Source organism: Halichoerus grypus, chromosome 8 (genome assembly GCF_964656455.1).
Source record: "Halichoerus grypus chromosome 8, mHalGry1.hap1.1, whole genome shotgun sequence".
In the NCBI taxonomy this organism is placed as follows: domain Eukaryota; kingdom Metazoa; phylum Chordata; class Mammalia; order Carnivora; family Phocidae; genus Halichoerus; species Halichoerus grypus.
In genome coordinates this window covers 70,116,003-70,138,062 of record NC_135719.1, presented here as the reverse complement: position 1 = coordinate 70,138,062, position 22,060 = coordinate 70,116,003, and the positions used below count along the sequence as shown (strand labels likewise).

General features: G+C 43.4%; 1 protein-coding gene across 2 annotated transcripts in view; it reads left to right on the top strand.

Annotated features, from left to right (window-relative positions):
* Positions 1-2,196: 2,196 nt before the first annotated feature.
* The window catches only part of RTF1 (RTF1 homolog, Paf1/RNA polymerase II complex component), a 52,116-nt gene continuing 32,252 nt past the window's right edge, over positions 2,197-22,060 (top strand). The window contains exons 1-3 of one of the 2 annotated variants that reach the window (XM_078079515.1): positions 2,243-2,408; positions 5,192-5,261; positions 15,916-16,026. In XM_078079515.1, the coding sequence (XP_077935641.1) occupies positions 2,392-2,408; positions 5,192-5,261; positions 15,916-16,026 (198 nt within the window). In that variant the 5' untranslated portion in view covers positions 2,243-2,391. Of the gene's footprint in view, positions 2,409-5,191; positions 5,262-15,915; positions 16,027-22,060 lie in introns of both variants that reach the window. The other variant, XM_036084270.2, reaches the window with a different exon arrangement.

Sequence of the window (22,060 nt, the reverse complement as noted above, 5' to 3'; positions counted from 1 at the left end):
GATCTTAAAAAAAAAACAAACCTTTTTTTTTTTTGTTTTATTTATTTAAGTAACCTCTACACCCAACATGGGGCTCGAACTCAAGACCCCAAGATCAAGAGTTGCATGCTCTCCCAACTGAGCCAGCCAGATGCCCTAGGACCTATCTTTCTTAATTGCAGTCAAGTATACTGACCATATTATGGTCTTTTAACATGGAGCTTGAACTCACAACCCTGAGATCAAGAGTCAGAGGCTTAACCAACTGAGCCACCCAGGTGCCCCTATTATGGTCTTTTTAAAAATTTTTTTAGAGAGCAAACGTGCAAGAGTGGGCAAGGGGGGGGAGAAGGTGGGCAGAGGGAGAGGGAGAGAGAATCTTAAGCAGGCTCCACTTTCAGCATGGAGTCCAAAGCAGGGCTCTGTCTCACAACCTGGATATCATGACCTGAGCTGAAATCAATAGTCGACATGTAACCAACTGAGCCACCCAGGCGCCCCTGGTCTTCTTCTATTAACACATTTAAAGAGGGTCCTTACAGAAAGGCACCAAACTTCAGGGTGGCTAGAAATAGGGAAACTAGCCTGGTCATTTTGAGTCATTCTGGCCATGGGAGAGAGGTCTAGGGGTTATATCTTAGGAACAATCTTTTGGAGTAAAAAGGTAATTGGGCCTTAGTTTTCTCTAAATCCCGAATGCATTTTCAAGCTAACTGGCAGCAAACCGGACATCTAGGTATGTGTTTAGTTCCAGGGATTCCTTTAAGTCTGTTATTTTCTTTTATTACTATTTTAAGGCATGCACATTTGTGATATTTTAACTTACTGGAGAAAATAAAATTTAGACATTAAAGGAGAAAAGAAAAAGGGAGCCAGAGAGCAAAAACTCATCAGCTTGCCTGTGCCCAGTAATGCCCAGGGAAGATTGGGGTCTAACTCCCAATTTCACTACCAGAACAAAGAATTTATGACTCCCCAAAAGTTTTTAGAACATTTTCAAATTATTATTGCGAATGTTCCCTACCCTATATTCCAAATCCCACAAAGAAATCGCTTCTGAAATTGCCCTTTATTTTTAAAAGTAATTTCTATGCCCAACATGGGGCTCAAACTCATGACCCCAAAGTCAAGAGTCGTATGCTCTACGGACTGAGCTAGCCAGGTGCCCCTGAGGTTGCCCTTTTAATTAACTTGACCTCAACAAGCAAAAAACTGAATTTATTTCCTTCATACACCAGTCTCCCAAACTTCCTTTACACTTGTGTTTCTTATCTTGATGAAGGGCCCATTCACCACCAGCTTCCTAAGCCAGGATCTAAGCATCATTTGTGCTAGGGACCTCACCTTACCCCCCTCCCAACTAATACTAATGTCCTGGGAATTCTACCTTCCAAATTATCCAGAATCCATCCACTTCTCTCCATTTGCACTGCCTCTTCATTAGTTTGGGGCACCATCATCTCTTGCCATAATGACACCAACAGCCTAAGTGGTCTCCTCACCCTTAGGCTCCCTCCCTTCTAATTCATTTGCCACACCGCACCCAGAGTAATCTTTTTAAAACACAAATCTAATAACGTCGTTCTTCGTTTAAAATCTTTGAATACTGAAGTCAAACTTCTGAATATAGATTATTAGGCACTGAAGGATGTGGCCGCTGCGTCCCTCCACACACCATATTCTCTGTTCCATAATGAACTTTCAGTTCCCCGAACCCAATTTTTTCAATTATCTACGGGCTTTTGCCCACGCGGTTCTCTGCTTGAAACACCCTTCCTTCTACTCTTCTTTTGGGTAACTCGGATGCATCCTCCAGGTTCCAGGTCAGGTGTCACTTGCACAGCCCCAGTAGGTAGGCTTTATTCCGGACGGGTGCCCTCTGCGTGGTCCAGCCGACTTGTGTCTTCCAGGCGGGCAAGACCCTGACGGCGCCCTCGACACTCCATCAGTGTGGGCCAGTTGAAAGACTTGTCAGAGCAGACCCAGATGCTTGCAGCGCCAGTTCACTACAGGTACGTAGCACACCAAGCTTTGGCCCCGCAGAGGAGACACACCCAAAGCTACCAGGGGCCCGCGCAGGGTACAAGACCGCTGTCCACTGTCCGGAACCCAACCCTGTACGGGGGCCCACCTCCCACGCTGCGTCGGGGGTGGGGCAGGGCGGGGCACTGGGCGCCGGCGAACGGCGTGCGACGAGCGGGGGGCGGGGCCAGGGGCGGAGCGGAGCGCGCATGCGCGGTCGCCTTTGTGTGGGTCGAGCGGCGGCGGCGGCGGCGGCAGTGGCGGTCCCACTGGCAGGCGGGCAAGAGGGGAGTCCGGGCGGCGTCCGGCGTGGGAGCCGGGGGACCACCATGGTAAAGAAGCGGAAAGGCCGCGTCGTGATCGACTCGGACACGGAGGACAGCGGCAGCGATGAGAACCTGGATCAGGTGAGGGCAGGCCGCGGAGGCGCGGGCCAGCGGAGCGGGAGGGCTGACTCCGGGCCACCGGAGCCTGGAGCCGGCCGGGCCCCGGGCCTCCCGGCCCGAGCTCCCGGCCCGCCCCGTGCCCTGACCTCCGCTGCCACCTCTTTCTTGTCCTCCCCGCAGCTCCCGGGCCCCTCGGAGTCCGGACGGGGCCTGGAGACGGAGCCCAGAGGACTTGGCGCCTTGGGCGGGGAGGCGGGGCAGGGACTAGGCTGGTGGGCCTCGGGCTCGGGGGACCCGAGGGGTCCGTGATCTGCCGGGGTCAGATCGGAGCAGCGGGCTGCAGGCCTGGCGATCCGGGCCCAGAGAGATAGGAAGTATCATACGCCCGCCAACCCGGGAGGCTGGGAGATTTTGGAGGAGGTGCAAGGGTGAGTGTGGGGTGGTGGGGGCGGGGGGCGAGATGGTGCGGGCTCTGGAAGATGAAGTTTTTCAGACTAGAGGTGTGGACCTGGAGGAGAGACACCCTTAAACGTTCCGGGGAACCTATGCGGTGCTTGATGAGGAAGACTTAGGTGTGGGCACAAATCTATTTGGCAACTAGGGTCGTTTGTGGTTGAGAAGGGTCCCCGTTGAGATGTCAGACCAAAGAAAACTCCTGGGAGAAGGAAAGAGGGCAGAAGTGGATAAATATATAGGACGACTTGGAAGGACTATGACTTTGGCCTCTCGGCTCTTTTCATGCAGCATCCCAGAATTCTTTCTTACTTGAAGATTGTGCAGGAACCATTGAAAGTAACTTTTGGTCTCACTGTCTTGGGGTTGAACTGTTTTTGTGCTCTGGAAAATACTGTAGGGAGGAAGCTGTCCTTTACAACAGTGCTCTAGTGATACTAGAAGATTCAAAGACAGTTTCCCCTCATGTTTTGGGAACAAATGATACAAAGAATATGCAAGAGGTAGTAGCTTTATAAGTTAAGTAGAGGGAGTACTGAACTTAGAATCTGAAATTTTGAGTTCTAGGCTGGCTGTGCTGTTTTCTAGCTATATATCTTTTGTCTGTAACTGTAAAATCTAGATACAACATTAGCCTTGAGTAGCAAATTGGGCTATTATAAGGATCAAGTATTTTTAAGAATTAATATTGGTACAAGCACTTGCAAACTAAGGCTTTTGTATCAATGGCTTCTTGGGGGTTCTTTGTATTAGGCCACAAGTCTCAGGACTAAAGTACTAGGGCATAAAAGGGGTGGACTTTAAGAAGGAGGGACTGGAAATGTGTTGAAGAAAAGAGGACTGTTTCGAAAATGGTGGTATGGAGGTGGGAAAGTCGTGGGGCTTCATCAAAGGGAGAAAACCTTGTTTGGGGATAGGAATTGAAAGGTAAATTGAAAATGTCCTCACTGAAAGGCTCCTGAAATTTACAAAAATATAAAAAATATATTCTTGGCTGGAAAAATTTGTTCAATAACTTTAAACTGGTACTTAAGAGGATTAGAACTTTTTTTTAATCTAGAAATGTGGGTATTTCCAATAAAAACATCAGCTACCATTTACATAGTGCTTGAGGTGAACTAGTCACCTCAATTAAGTACTTTATCTACATTGTCAAGTTTTCAAATTATGGTGAACTTGGTATCATTTTCTCCATTTTACATATGAGGAAGATGGAGATTGAAGAAGTAACATACCTAAATTCACACAACTTGTTAGTGGTACAGTTGGAATTTGAACTCCAAATCTGCACGATAGTAAGGCACATACTCTTCACTATACCAACTTAATCTGTTAGTCTTTTAATTTTTCATAGTGCAAATTGAGAATGTGTTTCATGGTCATTTTCCACATTGCTAGAATTCATGTTTGTAAAGTACATTGAATAGTTTGGAGGAAATTGTTACATCAATTAAAAAGATTATTTGGGAGCTTCTTTGGTAAAGCACTCTAAGACATCTGTTCTGATGATGAATGAACTAAGCTGCAAATTACTCTGTCTGTAATGATTTTCCACAGAATTCTAACAAATGAAATGAGTTCAGAGCTTCCTTTTGTGGTAAAGAGGTTTTACCTGATCCACAAAGAGCTCTTCCAAAGTGGACACTGGAAGGGATTGCAACTTTAAACCCAGCTCTATCTATTTATAAAAAGAAATTAGCATAAAATTTGTAAGTAATACCTAACACAATTTAACAGCAATTTCAACTTTCTCCTCTTCAACCACTGTCATTGGCATTCTTTTATCAGATGGGAACCAGATCAAAATTCCCTTTCCCAGCACATCCTAACAGAGGCACCTGTGCCTTCTGTCTGTCTAGCTGTTCAGTGCTGCACCAGGCTCTCAGAGGAATCAAAAACAAAGATCTCTGTCCTCTAGAAGTTTTCACCAGAGACCGTTAGCAGAAGTTCAAAGTCAGGCCGGTTTGGGGGTCTTTGGAATCCTCAGAACAAAATTAATGCATCTGGGCCTTTCTAACCAAGATGCCTTGGGCTGCTCCATCTAGTTCTGGGTCTTCATTGGGGGTATAACATCATATTTGCTGTCTAGTGTAAGGTCCTTGTGGAAAAGACAAAACCATAACAAACCTCTGAGTGTCTAGTGTAAGAGTAAAGCAGTTAGAAAGGAGGTCCTTTGTTCTCAGATTTTCCAGATGGTAATAGAAGTCATTATGTCAGAAATATTATTTCCAACTTAGTCCTTGCTAAAAGTGAGGCAGGTGAGCCTACTGTGCTGATTCTTCCTGGTGGTGGGAGGAGGACCACCTGTGTCAGAAGCTGCCTGGGTTGCTTATTTAAAATGTACTTTGCAGGGGCTCCCATCCCAGACCTACTGAATCAGACCCTCAGGGGATAGAGCCCTGGACTCTGCATTTTTACCAGGTACAGCCCAGGTACTCATTTATGTTAATGATTGAGACCACTGTCTGTGTGCAAATTAATCTTTTTGGTAAGACACTCTAGTTTGGGAGAGAAATAGCCTCCTGTCCCGGCTATAGTGTGTGCACAACTGAAGAAACTTGACGGAGACGTTTGAGGTAGCAAAGCTGTTGGCTTTTAAATCTCTGAAGCTATATGAATTGTTGGGATGCTTTTTATTGAGGCCTGTTTCCTTTTTTTCCTTTCTTCATGATGGGAAGAGGGGTGTGTAGGAACTGAATCGGAGTAGTTTAAAATTGTTTTAGCTTTGAAAGGTTTTAAAAACTCAGACCTTTGAGGGGCGCCTGGGTGGCTCAGTCGTTAAGCGTTTGCCTTCGGCTCAGGTCATGGTCCCAGGGTCCTGGGATTGAGCCCCATGTTGGGCTCCCTGCTCAGCGGGAAGCCTGCTTCTCCCTCTCCCACTCCCCCTGCTTGTGTTCCCTCTCTCGCTGTGTCTCTCTCTGTCAAATAAATAAATAAAATCTTTTAAAAAAAACAAAACAAAACTCAGACCTTTGAGAATTTGAAGGATTTCTTTTAACATGTGACCTGATAGTGACCTTATTTTTTATGTTGGGCACACCCTTTCTTCAACATTTTTTTTTAAGGATTTATTTATTTTAGAGAGAGTGCAAGCTAGTAAGCACACATGAGTGGGAGGGGTAGTGGGAGAGAGAATCTCAAGCAAGACTCTGCACTCAGCACAGAGCTGGATGTGGGGCTCTATCTCACGACCCTGAGATCACAACCTGAGCCGAAACCAAGAGTCAGATGCTTAACTGACTGTGCCCGCCCCCCCACAGGCGCCCTATTTTGAACATTTTTAAAATTGCAGATTCTGAAGATACTTGCTTTTGGCACCTCTTGGAAAAGAGTTTGAGGCAAACCTAGGTTTTTTTGTTTGTTTGTTTCCCCATCATGTACTTCCATGGAAATAATGTATGTCACTTGTTATGGAATAATATTTATGCAGTGGGTCTTATAAAATGAAAAGCATCCAAGATAATAAAGGAATAGAGTTCTCTATTCAGATTAATACAACTCAGTATTTATAAAAACTTTCCTCTGCCTTTCTCAAGAAAAAAAAAATTGAGCTACTTGCATACTGGAATGCTTTATTTCATAATTTCCTCTCATTTAAAATGGTGGTGTTGTCATGTCCTCTTTTTCTCTGCTTATGATACTTGAAGTAGCAATAATTATATTTGTCTTTGAAAGAACAGACCCCTAAGTATTTTCTAGGAGTTATTTTTAGATATTATATGTAAAAAAATAACATTGTTATAAAGTATCCTTCCATAAACCTTCCCCATAAAAGTTGGGAAATTTATTTAAAAAAATTTTTTTTTTATTTATTTGAGAGAGTGAGTGAGTGAGTGAGAGCACAAGCTGGGGGAGAGGCAGAGGGAGGAGCAGATTCCCGGCTGAGCAGGGAGCCCAACACAGGACTTGATCCCAGGACCCTGAGATCATGACCTGAGCTGAAGGCAAATGCTTAACTGACTGAGCCACCCAGGCACCAGAGTTGGAAAGTTTAAAAGTTGTGCTGCTTTTTATAGTCTTTTTTATATTTCATAGAAGTCTAGGATGAAAAACTTGTGAGAAGTGTCAGTGTTAACTTGTGAAGTTTTTAATTTGTGTCATAATGTTGCATCCAGCTTGATGTAACTCATTTGCTAATTTCACTTACCTTTTCTGTGCAGGGAAGGTTGAGTCCCCCTGGGAGCTTTAGCAGAGAGGCTTTTAGGAAAAATTCAACACCAGATCTATTGGTGTACTTATTGCTCCCTTCCTAGACTGTAAGTTCCCCAAGGGCAGAGATTATCTTTCAACAAATGTGTTAGACAGTGTTAGGCACTGAGACTATTGGGTGAACAAAATGGAAGCAGTTTCCACTTTCAAGATTAGAGGAGACAGGAGGGGGTTGAGTGTGGGGCAGGCATTGCCCAGAGAGTCATTTCCTCACAGTTTCACTAGAGGCTGTGAGGGAAGAGCAAGGATACTGTGAGATTGTGACAAGTGGCCCTAGACTACCCTGGAGGGAGTAACACTAAACGGACTTGGAATATGTGTTAAGGAAAAGATTAGGAGACTGAAGAGTACAGAGACGTGTTGAGTGTTCATGGTTGAGGGACCAGCATGCTCAAAAGCATTGGGGCAGGAAGGACCTAGCACCCTAATGAAACTGAAAGAAACACACAGTGACTGGAATATAACAAGTTGGAGAGAGAAGGTACAAAGGAAGCTGCAGTAGTCCCTGTTTGGACCCTTTGAAGATGGAAAAGTCAGTTTAGTGAATCACAACCAGCATTAAAAATGAAAATGAAATTGAACCAAATAGAAAACATCAGGGGTGCCTGGCTGGCTCGGTCGGTAGAGCATGTGACTTTTGATCTTGGGGTTGTAAGTTTGAGCCCCATGTTGGGTGTAGTGATTACTTTAAAACAATCTTAAAAAAGAAAGAAAACATTATGTGTCAGACTTAGTAAAAAGGAGTATTGTTTTCTGTAACCTGTATTTTGCATATATACATATACATGTATACTGGCTTATGAGGTAGAATTGATCTTACTGTGGGCTGGGGTTAAAAAGAAGTTTTAAAGTTATTGGTAGGGCCATGTTGGCAATGTTAAGGGACTTTGAACTTGATTCTGAGGGTAATGAGAAACCACTGAAGGATTTTAAGCTTGAAGAGGTGTTCACATTTGTTTTTTAAAAAGTTTGCTTAGGGGACGCCTGGGTGGCTCAGTCGGTTAAGCGTCTGCCTTCAGCTCAGGTCATGATCTCAGGGTCCAGGGATCGAGCTCCACATCAGGCTCCCTGCTCAGCTCTCCCTCTCCCTCTACTGCTCCCCCTGCTTGTGCTCTCTCTTGCGTGTGCACTCTCTCTCTCAAAAAAAAAAAGTTTGCTTAGGCTATTACATGGAGAGTAATCTGGAGAAGGGACACCAGTTAGGTGGCAGAGAGAGGAGTCCAGGTGAGAGATGGTGGAAAGCATAAGTTCCACTAGAATGGAAGCTCCGGGAAGGCAAGGCTGTTTGTTCACTGTACTATCCCTGCACCCTAGGGGATGGTATGCGGCAGGTACCCCGTCAATGTTTGCTGAATGAATGCCTGACTTGGACTGGTATGGTACTCACAGAGACAACAGAAGTAGATTTGATTGGACAGAATATTCAGGATAAAGAGAGGACTTGATGATTGATTGGATGTTGGGGGTGAGGAAGAGGAAGTCCTGGCATGAGATGGGGAACGCAGAGGAAGATCAGATTTAAAGGTGAAGAGTTTAAAGTTGTCCGTGAGAGATCTCAGTGGTGACGTCAAGTAGGTAGTTGAAAATAATGCCTGCCTGGGGCGCGTGGGTGGCTCAGTTGGTTGAGCATCCGACTCTTGGCTTCAGCTTAGGTCATGGTCTCAGGGTCCTGAGATCCAGCCCTACATTGGGCTCTGCACTCAGTGTGGAGTCCGCTTGTCCCTGTCCCTCTGCTCTTCCCCCTGCTCACTTGCACACACTCTCTCTCTCTCTCTCTCTGGAATAAATAAATAAAATCGTTTAAAAAAAGAGAGAGAGAAAAAAAATAATGCCTGACACAGAGTAAGCACTTAATCTTGTTCAGTATGCAAATGCTACTTGGCATATCCATGGTGGAAAGTTTTCTGACTTTTCTGGTTACAGCAGGATTACTCAGAGATAAAAGCGTCAATTTGGAAGTTCTTACTTCAGCCCCTCTACTGTAATACTGATAACCCTTCTTTAAAGTGTAGAAGAAATGTATATTAGTTAGAAAGTATATTAGAAAAGGAAACCAAGTAAAAACAAGTAACAATAGTAGAATTTTTTTTAATTTTCTGTACCTTTTGTTTTGAATGGGTTGAAAAATGATTTTGTCAATTTTGTAACATTGTGGGCATTTTTACAACTCAGTATTTTATCTACAATTATAATTACTTGGCTGGAAATTTGAAGGGGAAGTTGCCACATTTAGTGCCAATCATCTGAAATATAAAGGATTTTATACTGCCACTTTGGAATTAACTCCGAAAGGTTTTTGTATATATGTTCATTGTTTGGATTTATTTTCTTTCAATAAAAATAGTAGGGGGGCACCTGGGTGGCTCAGTCAGTTAAGCATCCAATTCTTCTTTTTTTTTTTTTTTTTAAGATTTTATTTATTTATTTGCCAGAGAGAGAGAGCATGTGAGAACACAAGCAGGGGGAGCAGCAGAGGGAGAGTAAGAAGCAGGCTCCCCCCTGAGCAAAGAGCCTGATGCGGGACTCGATCCCAGGATCCTGGGATCATGACCTGAGCCGAAGGCAGATGCTTAACCGATTGAGCCACCCAGGCATCCCGAAGCATCCGACTCTTAATTTCAGCTCAGGTCATGATCTCAGGGTCCTGGGACCAAGCCCCAGTTCAGGCTCCACACTCAGCAAGGAGTCTGCTTTTCTCCCTCTCTCTCCCTCTGCCCCTCCTCCCACTTGGGCACGCACGTGTGCGTGCTGTGTCTCTCTCTCTCTCAAATAAATAAATAAATCTTTCCTAAAACATTAAAAAATAAAAATAGTAGATGCTGTTGAAACAGTTCCAGCAAAACAAATACCTCTCTGTCCCAAAAACATACATACACCCAATGGCTCCATTCCTTACTCTTGAAAGGTAGCCAAGTGTCCATCATTGGAATCCTGTTCCTCTACCTATAGTTTTGATATGAAAGAAAGAATAGGAATTAACATCTCAAATCTGTTTCTTTTCTTTTCTAGAGGGGGAGGGAGGAAAGGAAAGGGAGAGAAAGAGAGAGAGATGGGGAAGGGCAGAGGGAGAGGGAGAATCTTAAGCAGGCCCCATGCCCAGTGTGGAGCCCCACGCAGGGCTCAGTCTCACAACCCTAAGATCATGACCTGAGCCCAAATCAAGAGTCAGACACTTAACTGACTGAGCCATCCAGGTACCCCAACATATCAAATTTAAACCTATGTGAATTACTACTCTTTCCTCATTATCTCTCTAGTTCTCCCTCTTCTCTTTGTCCCTGTGTCTACTTCCCATGTCCAGGTCACCATCCACTCTGATGACATTGCTGAGGTTTCCTTCTGACTCCTTCCTGCACTTCCACTCTGGCCCCTCTGGTCTGTTCCTCTGTCAGTCAGAGTGCTCTTTAAAAAAATCCTCTGGGGATGGTTACTCCACTTAAAACCATTTGATGACTTCCCATTGCCTTCAAATAAGAATGGCTGCTCCTGGTCTTGCTTTGTAAACCCTGGAATGAACTCGTTTCTTCTTACCTCTAACCAACCTTACTCTTTTCTCCCCCTTGCCTGCTAAGCTCCAGTCACGGTTCTTCTTCAGTTCTTTTTTTTTTTTTTCCCAGTTCTTCTTCAGTTCTTTGACCAAGCCAAGGTCTTGCCAGTTCAGGCCCTTAGCTATTCCATCTGGAGATTTCTGTCCAGAAAACTGCACCTCTCTTTCCTCCTGAGTTTCTAGTCTCAGCCTAAATGCCGTTGTCTCTGAGAAGCCCCCACAGATCACCCTATCACAGATCTATTCCCCATTCACTTGATTCACTTCCTTCTTAGCACTTATCAGGAGATATAATGAGTTGTTTCTGTTTATTGTCTCTCCCTCACTCAGTTTTAAATTCCATGAGGTCAAGGACTATGTATCCTTTTTTCATGACTGTCTACCCAGGGCTCGGTGGTACATCATAGGTGCTGGTAGTAGGGTGACCATCTGTCCTGGTTTGCCTGGAACTGAGGAGTTTCCTAGAATTCAGGACTTTCAGTGCTAAAACCAGGACAGTCCTGAGCAAACCAAGATGTTTGGTCACGCTAGCTGGTAGTAATTATTTACAGTACTTATATTTGTGGAATGAATAAGGGAAAAAGACCTCAGCATACTAATTAGCCATAGAAACCCCTAGGGCCTACCCATATGGGCTTTTAGTCTCATTTCTGGGGTCTAGAATATGTATCCCACTTTCATGTGATCATGGAGGTTTGATTAAAGAGATGAGATTTAATTTCCTTTAAGTGAGAGGGGAGCTAAGTTGCTTTATTACCAATTGATCCTGACATGACATCACAAAATGTATACTGTGAAGGGGGGGAGGATTAAATCCTAAGGTTTATGAGTCTTCACGTGTTGATGGGATTAGAATTCTAATCTTAACCAGAAAAATGCTATTTTAACAATCATTACATAAGTGCAGTTAGATTTGCTTTATTTTAGGGTCTGAGTTTTGGCAGTCCAGTTTAACGTTAAATAAGGCTTTTAAGCAATGTTAATGAAACTGCTCCAGAAGCCAGCTGTGTCCTACACAGCCATACCTGTAGTATGTTGGGCACTGGCCTTGATTTAACCAGATCTTTGGTTCATCTTAAATTTGATATACCATGCTGTCACCCCGACTGCCATTCCCTTAGACAAATACCAAGATAAGTAGGGAAGGTTTTCACTGGATGAGATGAAATACGGGGACAGTGGTGAGAGAGAACCACTGGACACACAGGATCGTCTCAACCAGCATGGTACAGTTGAATCCAGCTGTTAGGAGAGAGCTGCAGATGGACCTACACCCTGTGCATGAATTAGTTTTAGATTGGCTTTTTCAAGTCCAGGTGTTGGATCAGTCACCGCTACAAGTAGTAAATCTGATGGTCTCTTCACCTGTGCATGTTGGAAAGACCTTTCTGTTGCACCTTGGTCTGTTTAGCTGTACTTTTGAGCCCTCAGTAGACTAGGGGACTAAACTATAAAGAGTAACCTTGCCACGCGTTCCCCCAGTAACTTCCTGTACAAATCTTAACTTGTGGAAAGGGTATATATCACACTATTAAGAAGGTCTTTGCTGTCACCATACTATTGTTAATATGGTATTTATGTCATAGGAGAAGAGGGACTGTGTCTGTCAGATGCAGTTGTTTGTTGATAAAGGAGAGCCATTGTTAGGTTTTTAGTATAGAGTGGAACTTTAGCAAGAAGGCAGTTTTAACATTTTAACACTTCAGTTATAGTAACTTTTAATGAATGTCTACTAATAATAGTGATGTTTCAGGGTAGGATTTGATTGATAGTTATCTAAACCCCTGTTATAATGAGTTGGTATTAAAACAGATTTCTAGTGCATTTGTGGACCTCAAAGGGTCAGGAAAGAGATTACTTGCCAGAAATCTTTCTAAATTTTATAAAATTCGCATTAAGGTAATATGGGGAAAAAGATAATAGTAAAGGCTGTATGCCAGTTACCAGGTAACCCAGCAATCCCACTTCTAGGTATTTACCCAAGTGAAATAAAAACTTACATTTAGGGGTACCTGGGTGGCTCAGTCAGTTAAGCATCTGACTCGATTTTGGCTCAGGTCATGATCTCAGGGTCCTGGGATCAAGCCCAACATTGGGCTCCACACTTAGCAGGGATGAGGATTTTCTCTCCTTCTCCCTCTGGCCACCCCCCTCCCACTCGCGCTATCTCGCCCACATGCACTCTCTCTCAAATCTTTTCTTTTTTTTTTTTTTAAGATTTTTAAAAAATTTATTTGGGAGAGAGAGCCACGAGCAGCAGGGAGGGGCAGAGAGAGAGGGAAAGGGTGAAGCAGACTCCCCCCTGAGCGCCTGGGTGGCCCAATTGGTTAAGCAACTGCCTTCGGCTCAGGTCATGATCCCAGGGTCCTGGAATCGAGCCCCGCATCGGGTTCCCTGCTCGGCGGGAAGCCTGCTTCTCCCTCTCCCACTCCCCCTGCTTGTGTTCCCTCTCTCGCTGTGTGTCTCTCTCTCTCTGTCAATTAAATAAATAAATAAAATACTTTAAAAAAAAAAAAAAGACTCCTGCCTGAGCAGGAGGCTTGATGCGGGCTCAATCCCAGGACCTGGAGATCATGACCTGAGCTGAAATCAAGAGTCAGATGCTTAACCAACTGAGTCACCCAGGCGCCCCTAAAATAAATCTTTAAAAAAAAAAATCTTACATGTACACAAAAACCTGTGTATGAACATGTAATTGCCTCCAAATGGAAACAACCCAAGTGTTTTTCAAGTGGTAAAGTGTGGTACATCCACACAATGGAATACTACTTAACAATAAAAAGGAACAAACTACCAATATGTGCTGCAGCATGGATGAATCTCAAATGCATTATGCTAAAAAGCCAGACTCAAAACGCTGCATACTATACGGTTCTATTTATGTGATATTCTACAACAGATCTATGGTTGTTGAAGGATGGAGGGAAGGATATAAAGAGCACTACCTTCCTGAAAAGGCTAAAGATCGTAAGAACACTCTACTTTTTTTTATACCAAGACAGTAACTCCTCTTGATCAAATGCAAATTACAGCAATATTTGTGGGGATGATAGAACTGTCCTATATCTTGATTGTGGGAATAGTTAAACTGTATGTATTTGTCGAATTCTTAGAATTTATGCATAAGAAAGGATAAAATGTACTATATGTAAGTTACACCTTGGGTTTTTTTTCTTCAATTTTATTTATTTTTAATTTTATTTATTTTTATTTTTTAATCAGAGAGAGAGCGAGCAAGCGAGTGAGCACAAGCAGGGGGAGTGGCAGGCAGAGGGAAAAGCAGGCTCCCTGCTGAGCAAGGAGCCCGATGCGGGACTTGATCCCAGGACCTTAGGATCATGACCTGAGCCGAAGGCAGCCGCTTAACCAGCTGAGCCACCCAGGCATCCCCATTTATTTATTTTTTAAAGATTTCATATATCAGCGAGAGAGAGAGTGTGCACGCACCTGAGTGGAGGGAGGGGCAAAGGGAGAAGGACAAGCAAACTCTCCACTGAGCACAGAGCCTATTGCAGGGCTCAAGCCCGGGACCCAAGATCATAATCTCAGCTGAAGCCAGATGCATAACTGACTGAGCCACCCAGGTGCCCCTGTTTTTGTTTTTGTTTTTTAAGATTTTATTTTTAAGTAATCTCTATACCCAATGGGGGGCTCAAACGCACAACCCCAAGATCAAGAGGCATGCTCCACCAACTAAGCCAGCCAGGTGCCCCCTCAGGTTTTTAAAAGACAGTAAACACACATACTTATTGCTGTAATTTGCATTGGTCAATAGGAGTTTCTATTTTGGAATGAAAAAGTAGTGTTCTTATGATCTTCAGCCTTTTCAGGAAGTTGGTGTGGTACCTCTCTTCAATGAAATGAGAAGAGTAACATTTCATGACTACTTATGAAGGAAGAGAGCGGGTCAGCTGTTAATCTGAGAAGGTCATTTTCTCATTCTGGCCAGAGGAGTATACACCTAAAATAGAAAGAGACAGAGACTGGAAGAAGAAAACAGATACTTTGTAGCAAGTCTATTATTTTAAAATCCATCTTGGCACTTGACTTATAATTGTATAGCACCATCATCATCAAGAAATAATACTACTAGTATTTATTAGTTGTATTTTTGTCTTTTTTGGCAGAAGGGAAAAATGTTTTAGACTGGTAAACCATGACTGAATTACGAGGTAGGGTCTGTCTGCCCTGGCTTGAATTCTGGCTCTATCATGTACTAGCTGTGTTACCCTGAGTAAGTTTCTAACCTTTTCTGCTGCTTAGTTTCTTTATCTTCAAATGGGGATGAAGACAATACTTACCTTCAGGTTGTCCTGAAGATTAAGTGTTAGATACTTAGAAAAGTACTTGGTGCCTAGTAAGTACAGTATAATTTTGGACTGGTGCTGATACTATAGAGGGTAAGAACCAGAGAAGTTTCCTTTTGTTGCATGTTTGAGTGACTGGACTGAGTTGGTGAGAAGTAACAGGAGAGAGGAACCATGTGAAAGCAAATTCTGGTTCTAGCCATGACACTTACTGGCACATCCCTCCCCCTGTAATCTGTCATAAATCACCAGGACAAAGCAGAGGTGGTGAATGGGAACATTTGGGTTGTCAAATTAGGATACTGATGTGGATGCCAGAACACTTACTGCTTGTTGTCAGGCTCTGGATTAAACACCAAAAATAGACTTATTTTACCCCCTGGTTCAAGCATTCAAAATAAAAGATGATCTTAGAAGGGCGCCTGGGTGGCTCAGTTGGTTAAGCATCTGACTCTTGATCTCAGCTCAGGTCTTGATCTCAGGGTCAGGAGTTCAAGCCCCGCTCTGGGCTCCTTGTTGGGTGTGGAGCCCACTGAAAAAAAAATTATCTTAGAAACTTGTAGTTTGTCAGCTTATTCAGAACAATCCCACAAATCCAGGTTTTCCATGACTACAATAAGAGGATGCTTGGAGTATTAGTTAGCTATACCAGTTAGAACAGTGAGCAGATTACCTTTGAAAATATGGTTCTCATATCAATTCCTAAGAATCAGTACTTGTGTAGCTTATAGAGGAAATGGTGACAGTTTGGGAGTAACCTCCAGTTCAGTTTTCTAGTCATTTTTGCATTTCAGACATACATTTCCCATTAAGAAGAAAGGGACAGATTTTGTCTTTAGTGCTTAGGAATACTGGCAGTCAGTCTTTTCGTGTGATAAAAGTGCCCATGATGACAACTTTGAATTGAAAGCACAAAGAGGTGGAAGAGACCTAGGGAAGGTGGGCATTTGGCTATTCTTGAATGTTTTTTCTCCGTTGAACCAAACTCATGTGTCTACTTCTGCCCTGTTAGGAGCTCTTGTCCCTGGCAAAGCGGAAGCGAAGTGACTCTGAGGAGAAGGAGCCGCCTGTGAGTCAGCCTGCAGCCTCCTCAGACTCTGAGACATCCAACAGTGATGACGAGGTGGGTGTGGAGGGGCTCGGCCCCAGGGACTGCGTGGTATTTGAGGGCCCTGAGGTGGTGACTCCTGACAGCCTCTTTTCCTTAAACAGAGACCATACTGCCTAAGATCTACCAGAACTTCTTAGGGAAAGAAAATTGTGTAAGGAAAGCTCTCGAATTGTCATGTGTCCTTGTGCTGTCAGTTACCTAGTGGGCCCCTCTGCAGGGCACTTGCGGTCATCGTTTAGTGGCTTGTTTCCAGCCCTGTTGCAAAAGAAGAGGCACAACCTGTTAGTCTTCATCTCTTTATTTTATCTATTTTTTGTCATTGTTTTCATTCCACTCTCATGTTAGAAAAGAAATTCTGGGGGCTCCTGGGTGGCTCAGTCAGTTAAGCATCGGACTCTTGATTTCAGCTCAGGTCATGATCTCAGGGCTGTGAAATTGAGCCCACTGTTGGGCTCTGTGCTCAACAAGGGGTCTGCATGAAGATTCTCTCCCTCTGCCCCTCCCCCCACTCATGTGCAAGTACTCTCTCAAATAAATAAAGAAATCTTAAAAATAAAAGAGAGAGGGCACCTGGGTGGCTCAGTCGTTAACCGTCTGCCTTCTGCTCAGGTCATGATCCCAGGGTCCTGGGATCGAGCCCCACATGGGGCTCGCTGCTCAGCGGGAAGCCTGCTTCTCCCTCTCCCACTCCCCCTGCTTGTGTTCCCTCTCTCGCTGTGGCCCTGTCAAATAAATAAATAAAATCTTAAAAAAAAAAAGAGAGAGAATGCCATATGTTCAGGTGCCTGGCTGACTCAGTCAGTGGAGCATGCAACTCTTGATCTTAGGGTCCTGAGTTGAAGCCCCCCCCACATTGGGTATGGCTTAAAAAATAAATAAAATATTTAAAAAAAAAAAAGAATGCCGTATGTTAGTGGGAGATACTTTAGCAAGACAAGAGGCTTTCTTTGGATAGATTGAATCAACAGCCTCAGGGTGATGGTGATAATTTTTTTTTTTTTAATTAAAGGTTTTTATTTATTTATTTGACAGAGACAGCGAGAGAGGGAACACAAGCAGGGGGAGTGAGAGAGGGAGAAGCAGGCTTCCGGTGAGCAGGGAGCCTGATATGGGGCTCGATCCCAGGACCCTGGGATCAGGACTTGAGCCGAAGGCAGACGCTGAACGACTGAGCCACCCAGGCGCCCCAATGGTGGTAATTTTTAAGGAGGAATATTCAGCTGTTCATTGTTTAAACCAAGGTGACTTTCCCAAACTGCCCACCACCAAACAAGGTTGTAAAAGATCTAGAACCTTAATGGAAGAGAGGGATGAGGGGAAGGTCTTTGAAGCCCTCCTACGAGTTCCTCATTTGATTTAAAATACTTTTTTTCCTTTAGTAATTTCTTGGAGAGAGGCCAGATACCACCTTTCTGTTGAAGCTCATACCCTGCAGTCTTTGGGAGTGGGGTGGGAATAGATAGATAGATAGATAGATAGATAGATAGATAGATAGATGATAGATAGATAGATAGATAGATAGATAGAGGAGTCCCCCTCGGGGCTTGAACTCACCAACCCTGAGATCAAGACCCAAGCTGAGATCAAGTCAGACACTTAACTGCCTGAACCACACAGGTGCCCCTAGGAAAATATTTTTAACAGTGTATTTATTTTGTAAAGTTCCACTAAAAAAATTAAAAAATAAAAAAAAAATAAAGTTCCGCTAAAGTAAAAAAATGTTTTTATTATAATGAAATTTAATTAACATCTAGAATAATATTTACCAGTGCCCTGCATATGCAAATTAGGAGTGATTATATTCTGATTGACTGTAGTGAAGTTCTCTTAATCTTAAATAATTTAATCTAAAATTGCTTTCCATAGCAAGAGGTAGTGAAAATGTGGGTTTTTTTCTTTTGTTTATTTTTAATATACTATATTAACTAACTAGAGGAACTATAATTCCTCTCAAATTGATAAAATAACTCAGTCTGTTAGAAAAGCAGTAGGCTCTGTGAAGCAATTTTTTGCTTTTTTGTTTTTCTTAAAAAAAATGCGTAGACAGTACAGGAAAATGTTGAAATAATTCCCTTTCCCACCATTCCTACATGAACTACTTTTATTTTTCATGTTTCAAAAGTCAGCTTCTGTGGGTTCCCCCCTAATATCTGAGAAGTTTGAATCTGTGTTCCGTCTGGAATACCCTGTAACATGGTTATGGTCTTTGCAATTCCTTAAGATACAAGCAATAACTATCCTTTGAAGTATTTGGTTCTCCATAGTCCTGTCATTAGATCAAAGTCCTAGGTATGCAGTCACTGTAGGGAGTCCCTTTATCCTTTTTAGCTGCTTCTACCAGAAGGGCCGAGTATGTGTCAACCTCCTAGCATTAGAGGAGTCCAAAACTTGTACTGGAGTAGATCCAGCGTTTCTAAAAGCTTTTACAGCTTACAGTTCCCTGTGTCACTCACAGCTACTTAACCAAGTCTAAATGTCCTCACCTTAGAATGCAACCCAACTGCTTATGCGCTTGTTGGAGAACAAGCTGACAGACAAGCGGCACCCTGCTCCCTGAGACTTTGAGTAACTTTCCCCCACGAGGTTCTTTGCTCTTGCTGCTGCCTCCAGGTCCCAGGCTCTACTCCAGTCGCCTTCCCCCCACCCCCACTCGGAATAGCAGCCTCTATAACACGGTCATTCTGAAAGGTGCCTCTTTGGTTTGCATTTTGGCCCAGGCTACTAGCTTAGCACAGATGACCTCAAAGTTAGGGTGCATATTTCATTAACTTGGACAGTTAAACTGTCCAAAAAGATTAAAATATTTTTTTTTTAAATCCTCGGGACGCCTGGGTGGCCGGCCAGTCGGTTAAGCATCTGCCTTCAGCTCAGGTCATGATCCCAGGGTCCTGGGATCGAGTACCGCATCGGGCTCCCTGCTCAGTGCAGAGGCTACTTCTCCCTCTGCCTGCTGCTCCCCCTGCTTGTGCTCTCATGCTCTCTTTGCTCTCTTTATCTGGCAAATAAATAAATTTTTTAAAAATCTTTAAAAAAAAAAAAAAATCCTGCCAACTACTGGAGAACTCAGTGGTATTACTCTGAACTCAGATTTATGGCTGCCTTAAAGATACTCTAAGGTAGGTAGGGGACTTCTGCAAGATCCTTAGAATGTGAAGTTTGAGGCAGAGGCTTTTGCTTTTTTTCCCTCGTGATGTTCATACATCGCTGTAGGTAAAAACCACATACTGAAGTAATTTACTATGTCTTCTGATTCCTGCTGTGGCGCTTATATCCGTATGAGCTACAACATAGCCTTTTTGGAATTTGGTTGTTCAAGTTGCAGTTCTCAGTTAGGTAGAGTCTATGATCTAACTTCTGTTCCAGAAGCTACTCTGGAGTTTTTTTTTAAATACACCTCCCAGCCCTTCTCCCCTTCCACTCTTTTATTGTTCATTGTTATTAGTAAGCCATGAATACTGGTAGAAGTATGTCGGTCCCTTCAGATTTGCTAGAACAGAAAACTGGTCAGGAACAACTGAGTTAGGGTGCCTGGGTGGCTAAGTTGGTTAAGCAACTGCCTTCGGCTCAGGTCATGATCCTGGAGTCCCGGGATCGAGTCCCGCATCGGGTTCCCTGCTCAGCAGGGAGTCTGCCTCTCCCTCCGACCCTCCCCCCTCTCATGCTCTCTCTATCTCATTCTCTCTCTCAAATAAATAAATCAAATCTTTAAAAAAAAAAAAAAGAACAACTGAGTTAGAAAGCTAATGGGTGGTTTGTTAAAAGGGTAGACATGCCCTAAGTTTAGAGCCAGAAGGTATCTAGCTAATTAATCAGGGGCAGTAGAAGAGGGGAATAGAGAGAAGTTAATAGACATTTCCTATGCAGAAAAAACTGGTACATTGGACATAAAGGTAAGGTTCAAGTAGGGAAGGAATAGTAGATATTTCGTGTGTAGTATCTTTGCAGGGAGGAAAACCTAAATTTAATGAAAGAGAATATACTTGTGTATTATGTTTGGTGAAGAGATTATTCTCAATGACATCTTGGGACACATGTGAAAATAAGATGCAGGACTCTTTCTGTAAGGCTTACATTGCCCAAGCCTGGGAAATTGGAAAGCACACTTCAGTGGTAGGTCATAAGACCATGGTGTGGCATTTTGGTGCTGTCACTTCCTGTCCCTGAAAGCATTTGATAGGCAAAACACCACCAAGGGTACAAACAGGAGTGATAGGGAGGAAAAATAACAGGGAGGAGGAGAGAGCTAGCAACCACTCATTCACACGATGGGATTTAAAAAAAAAAAAAAAAAGGCCCAAACAAAAATGTCCATTTGTTAGAAAGAAGAGAGTCCTAAATCAAATAGTTCAGAATCCTTTTTTTTTTTTTTTTAAGATTTTATTTTTTAGCGGGGGGGTGGTGGGGGTGGGGGCTAGGGAGGACCAAAGGGAGGGAGAGAGAATCTCAAGCAGACTCCCTACCGAGTGCGGAGCCCTACACTGGGCTTGATGTCATGACTGCGAGATCATGACCTGAGCTGAAATCAAGAGTTGGATGCCTAACCGACTGTGCCACCCAGGCACCCCCAGAATCCTTTTCAAAAACATGGTGGAGGGGCGCCTGGGTGACTCAGTCGGTTAAGCGTCTGCCTTCAGCTCAGGTCATGGTCCCAGGGTCCTGGGATCGAGCCCCGCATCGGGCTCCCTGCTCGGCGGGAAGCCTGCTTCTCCCTCTCCCACTCCCCCCTGCTTGTGTTCCCTCTCTCCCTCTCTCTCTCTCTCTGTCAAATAAATAAATAAATAAAAATCTTCAAAAAAAAAAACATGGTGGATCATGCGCCTGGCTGCTCAGTTGGAGCGTGTGACTCTTGATCTTGGGGTTGTGAGTTCAAGCCCTACATTGGATTTAGAGATTACTTAAAGATAAAAATCTTGGGGCACCTGGGTGGCTCAGTTGGTTGAGTGTCTGCCTTCAGCTCGGGTCATGATCTCAGGGTTTTGGGATCAAGCCCCATGTCAGCTCCCTGCTCAGCGGGGAGTCTGCTCCATCTCCCCCCCACTCATGCTTTCTTTCTTTCTTTCTTTCTTTTTTAAGGTTTTATTTATTTATTTGACAGAGAGAGACACAGCAAGAGAGGGAGCACAAGCAGGGGGAGTGGGAGAGGGAGAAGCAGGCTTCCCATGGAGCAGGGAGCCCTACATGGGGCTTGATCCCAGGACCCTGGGATCATGACCTGAGCCAAAGGCAGACGCCTGATGACTGAGCCACCCAGGCGCCCCCATGCTCTCTTTCAAATAAATAAAATCTTTTTAAAATAATTAATTAATTAAAAATAAAAATCATAAAAAAAAACCCACAAAAAACATGGTGGATTTCATAGAAACAGCTACAGCTAGATAAGAAGGAAGCCCTGATTTCCTTACTTGTTATTAGTAAAAATCACATTGAAAAACCAAAACCCTTTTTTTATTGTTCAGAATTGAATAAAACTACATTAGACAAAGTAAGGAAACAGCTGAATTATCTTCTAAAACCCTCTGCCTAAGCGAGAGTTATTTTTTAAAGTTTCATGTATAGTCTTGTTTGCAGCATTTTTGAGAAATAAAAGCATTTGGCCCAGCCCTGTAGTTCAGTACTTGTCACACCTGTTTTTTCTTTCCACTTGCCTCTTTGAAGACTTTGCTCTCCTCTTGCTTTTCCCCCATTTCATTTCGTTCTACTTTCTTTCTGAGGCTTCTTCCTTCTCTTTTTTTCTTATCTGATCTTTCAGATTCTCTCATTTGGATCTATTTGTGCTCCTATTCCCACTCTGTTATCTCTTGCTGGTTCCAGTATTTTTATTAATAGAACATTTTGAAAATGATACAACTTATGAATTCATTTAGTAACAACTTCTCCAGGAAGTCAACCTAGATATCCAAGAGCATTTTGTGATTGCTTTACCATACAGATAATACTTAATTAGCACAAGCTCTCAAGAAAGGTCTTCCCTGCTAAGCTAGTATTTCCCCGTGTGTATATTGGTTTAGTGGAGTTTCCATACACACCATACCTCTGGAACAAGATG